This window comes from Kryptolebias marmoratus, linkage group LG24 (genome assembly GCF_001649575.2).
Source record: "Kryptolebias marmoratus isolate JLee-2015 linkage group LG24, ASM164957v2, whole genome shotgun sequence".
Lineage (NCBI taxonomy): Eukaryota > Metazoa > Chordata > Actinopteri > Cyprinodontiformes > Rivulidae > Kryptolebias > Kryptolebias marmoratus.
This window is the reverse complement of record NC_051453.1, coordinates 20711489-20716543: the sequence shown is the minus strand read 5'-3', so window position 1 is coordinate 20716543 and position 5055 is coordinate 20711489. Positions and strand designations below refer to the sequence as shown.

At 40.4% G+C, this 5055-nt stretch overlaps 1 protein-coding gene across 1 annotated transcript in view; it reads left to right on the top strand.

Moving 5' to 3' along the window:
- Window positions 1–4508, top strand: part of lrrc8db (leucine rich repeat containing 8 VRAC subunit Db) — a 27070-nt gene extending 22562 nt beyond the window's left edge. The window contains exon 2 of the mRNA XM_017425235.3: window positions 600–4508. Within this exon, the coding sequence (XP_017280724.1) occupies window positions 602–3157 (2556 nt within the window). The 5' untranslated portion in view covers window positions 600–601 and the 3' untranslated portion in view covers window positions 3158–4508. The remainder of the gene's footprint in view (window positions 1–599) is intronic.
- The last annotated feature ends 547 nt before the right edge of the window (window positions 4509–5055 follow it).

Genomic DNA, 5055 nt, shown 5'->3' with positions numbered 1-5055 from the left:
CCCCATTACTGGAGAGTTATAGTAGGTGAACGCAGGGTTCACCACCCCAGCTAGTTGAGGGTATGAGAAGGCCTGGCACGGCATGGTTCCATATGCAAGCTCAGCAGGCTGAACAAACAGCAAGTCTTGACCATCCTCCCCGGTCACAGCAGGCTGGGTGATGTTATCTTGATATGGAGGGTTGCTCTCCCCCTCCTGACCAGATAGGGCCTGGGTTTCCTCACTGTGAGGTCTCACTGGGTCAGGTTTGTGACTCGCCTCGTTTCCACCATTTTCACCTTTCACAACACCTACCCAGAAGCAGGATGCTGGTGGTAAACAGGAAAGGGGGTTGCCTCACATACTATAAAGAAAGGAATAGCTGAAAGCATCTCACATCTGTTTTGGCCTAAACCTTTTACGAGAAAGCAAAGTAGCTGTAACAGTAACATACTCTCTTTTCTGGGCCCCTAAATGGACACAGATGGTGTCATAGGTAAGCCTTTCAGTAGTTAAATCCAATTGCAAAAAATGTTTATAAAAATGTAGTGTCTTGAAATAACATTCATATTTTCCTATTATGTGAAACCTATTTGGCTAATTCATTGTCTTTCTTGCAGGGATGTTCACCCTCACAGAAGTAGCTTCTCTGAATGACATCCAGCCAACCTACAGGATTCTGAAACCGTGGTGGGATGTCTTTATGGATTATCTGGGCATTGTCATGCTGATGTTGGCTATATTTTCTGGAACCATGCAGCTAACCAAAGACCAAGTGGTTTGTCTTCCTATCTTGGAGCAGACGCCAGAGGGGTCTGGAGGTTTCCTGGGATCCCAACCACTAGACCCAGCTGATAATTTCTGGAGGAAAGAAAATGCAATTGGGGAACAAGCTGCTCCTTTAATGGCTAAAAGGCCTCCTAATAGCATCACCCCTACAATTCACTTCACACAGTCTCCTACGTTTGGGCAGCCCCTGCCTACAGGTGTCAGGACCAAGCTGGATTTTCAGCAGTATGTTTTTGTCAACCAGATGTGCTATCATGTTGCTCTTCCATGGTATTCCAAATATTTCCCATACCTTGCTCTTATTCATACTATTGTATTAATGGTTAGTAGCAATTTCTGGTTTAAATACCCAAAGACGAGTTCAAAAGTAGAGCATTTTGTCTCCATACTTGGGAAATGCTTTGAGTCCCCCTGGACTACCAAAGCTCTGTCTGAGACTGCATGCGAGGACTCAGAGGAAAACAAGCAGAGGTTGGCGGGTGCCTCCTCTCTCCTAAAACATCTTTCCACATGCAGCGAGGAGGGCAGTCCGAACCAGTCGGCCCAAATGTTGACTAAATCTGGGGTCACCTTTTCTGCTGAAAAGCTTGTGAGTGAAATTCCCTCCATGACCATACTGGACAAAAAAGATGGCGAGCAAGCTAAGGCTTTGTTTGAGAAAGTCCGGAAATTCCGCGCCCATGTGGAAGACAGTGATTTGATTTACCGCCTCTATGCTATTCAGACAGTCATCAAAACTGTAAAATTTATTTTAATCTTGTGTTACACAATGACATTTGTGGCGTCTATCAACTTTAATCATGTGTGTGAACCCGAAATAAAGCATTTGACTGGATATGTCAAGTTCCACTGTACACATAATATGGCTTTTATGTTAAAGAAGCTTCTTGTCTGTTATATTGTGCTTATATGTGTTTATGGCGTTATCTGCATTTACACACTGTTCTGGCTTTTTCGACGACCCCTGAAGGAGTATTCTTTTGAAAAAGTGAGAGAGGAGAGCAGTTTCAGTGACATTCCTGATGTGAAGAATGATTTTGCGTTCCTCCTCCACATGGTTGACCAGTACGACCAATTGTATTCAAAGCGTTTTGGGGTTTTTCTCTCGGAGGTGAGTGAAAACAAACTCCGGGAGATCAGTCTTAACCATGAGTGGACCTTTGAGAAGTTGCGGCAGCATGTTACCCGCAACACTCAAGACAAATTGGAGCTTCATCTCTTTATGCTGTCTGGTGTGCCAGATGCTGTGTTTGACCTCACTGACTTGGAAATCCTGAAATTAGAATTAATTCCAGAGGCCAAGATGACAGCTAAGATCTCACAAATGATCAACCTTCAGGAGTTACACCTTTATCACTGTCCGGCCAAAGTTGAGCAGAACGCTTTCATTTTCCTCTGTGATAACCTCCGGTGCCTTCATGTCAAATTCACAGACGTTGCTGAGATTCCTAGCTGGGTATACTTGTTGAAAAATCTGCGGGAGTTGTATTTGGTGGGTAACCTGAACTCTGAGAACAACAAACTGATCGGACTTGAGTCTCTGCGAGATCTCAGGCACTTGAAGATTTTGCATCTCAAAAGCAACCTGACCAAAGTCCCGACAAACATAACAGATCTGTCCCCACATCTCCTCCGGCTGGTTATTCATAACGACGGCACAAAGCTTGTAGTGCTGAACACTTTGAAAAAAATGATTAACCTTGCAGAGCTGGAGCTTCATAACTGTGAGCTCGAGCGGATACCCCATGCCATTTTCAGTTTGAACAACCTCCAGGAACTTGATCTGAAGTCCAACAACATTCGGACCATAGAGGAGGTCATCAGCTTTCAGCACCTCAAAAGACTAGTTTGCCTCAAACTTTGGTATAACAAAATCATCAGCATACCACTGTCAATCAGTCATGTTAAAAACCTGGAGTTGCTCCATTTCTCACACAACAAGCTGGAATCTCTCCCCTCATCGTTATTTGCTCTTCTTAAGTTAAGATACCTTGATGTTAGCCATAATTCCATAACGGTAATACCGCCAGAGGTAGGCTTTTTGCAGAATCTCCAACATTTTAGCATTGCGGGTAACAAGGTCGAGGTAGTCCCAAAGCAGCTGTTCAAGTGTGCCATGTTAAGGACATTGTGCCTCAGCCACAACTGCATCACCTCCATTCCAGAGAAAATTGGCCACCTCTCGCAGCTCACACACCTGGAACTGAAGGGAAACTGTCTAGATCGTCTCCCAGTTCAGCTTGGCCTCTGCAACCTTCTCCGTAGGAGCTGCCTGGTAGTAGAAGACCACCTCTTTGAGTCGCTCCCTATTGAAGTCAAAGAAAACATAAACCAGGAAGCTAGTGTTTCCTTTGCAAACGGCTGTAAATGTCTCAGTGAGGGACGATAATAACAAGGCACAATATGCATTTCATAATTGGTCTTATTTAAAGTATACAACTGAAATAAGTTTTATTTCAGCACACCCTGTAGTTTAGCCTAGCACGTAGCCTACAAGTATAGTATTATGTAGAAAATTTATCTGAACTGATATTAAGGCTTGTTTAATAGTTGACTATTTTAGTTTTTAGTGTAATATGAACATGTTTAGGCATGTTGAAAGACATTGTTATTCACGTTAATTCCAGTTTTTTCTGCTTTAATGTCTATAAGGGATTTGAGAAACATCATAACCCTAAAATTGTCTTTTTATTTATCATTGTGATTTATTTGGGGTATCTCTAGATTAACTCACTGTAATGTATTGTCCACATAAACTATTAATTTAATGAGTAGGCCACCATTTTGAAAGTACGCTTTTCTTTGTTGCCACCCACATATGCCTTTGTTTATCAGTAGAGAAAAATTGTGTCTATCCTTCTTGGCAAGTAAAATAAATATATTCTGATACTTGTAAATTTGTCAAATTTCAGAAAGAAAAAAATCCAGATATCTTCTCTCTACTGTCTAAATACAAAGCTCAGTTAACTAGCTATCTACCTTACTGTAGCTTCAAATTAAACATTTATTCACTTGACACCAGTCTTGTCCATGTATTCACAAAAACAAACAAAAAATTGGTAGCTTCTCTAAATAGTCGGTAAATTCAGACTTTTTTTTTTTGTTTTTGTTTTTGTCTCCATTTTCAAAGCAGCACATATTTCCAAACGTGATATTACCCCGATAAGTCAGACCTCACCACTGTTGTAGTATTTACTGAGCACTTTAGTTACTGTCAGATTAACCTAAAACAGAAATATTCACTTACTTTTAAAATCACAGAAACATATTTTTTAATTGTGTTGGTACAACCTTTTAAAACCTTTTCTTACTAGACTTACAACTAATGAAGGTGGCAGAAAACTAAAGTGAAGGACCTGAAGTTTAAATGTCTTTTTTTCAACCCCTTTACTTTCTACCTTTGAATATGCAATTACAACTACACAACAAAATATATTCCCAATGAGTTTTGTAACTTTCTCGTTTTGTGACGTTTCCCATCAAGAGTCTTTAAGCATGCCATCACTTTTTATTAGTGTCTTCAACCACCATGACGACCACAATCTCACTTCTTATTACCTGTAGCTTTGCTTTTATGTCAGTATTTTTTATTCTTGGAAACATTTTGTGTGTGTGTATGTGTAATTTGTATGCATTTTGTATTGTATTAGTTGTGCACTGCACTTTCTAAGCCTTGTTTTAAAATCAAATGTCATCCTCTATACCCGGTAAAAGGAATAAATGCTAGAAGTAAAGACAAACGTTTACCTCAATGCTTTTATATATGTTCCAAAAACATGTAGTTGAATATTGAGGTCTGAAATATTTTGATTGCATTTATTAATTCTGAATTTATTTGTTGTAAGAAATAATAAAAAAAAAATATATATAGCATTTTCTCGTCAACCTGCATTTACATATGCGCCTGACTGTGTTATAGCACTTGGATCCATTTATTAATTTTCTGTTTCCACTTGAACCTGTGCAAGGATCTAAGGGGAGCTGGTGCCTGGCTCCAGTGGGTGAGAGGTGGGTTACAAACCCTGGACTGGATACCCGTCCATCACAGCGTCACATAGAGACAATCATATCTCAGATGGAGCCAAATTAAAGTTGCCAGTTAACCTAACATGAATGCTTTTGGTTTGTGGAACCATATAGAAAGTTATGGAGTGACAGGGAGACAACTTTGTAGGAAAAAGGCCCCAGCAGGGAGTCAAACCAAGGACCTTATTTCTAACAGGGCTAACCATCTGCACCATCATGCAGACTAATTGGTTCCATGTGGCCTCTTCAAAAGCTATAAAA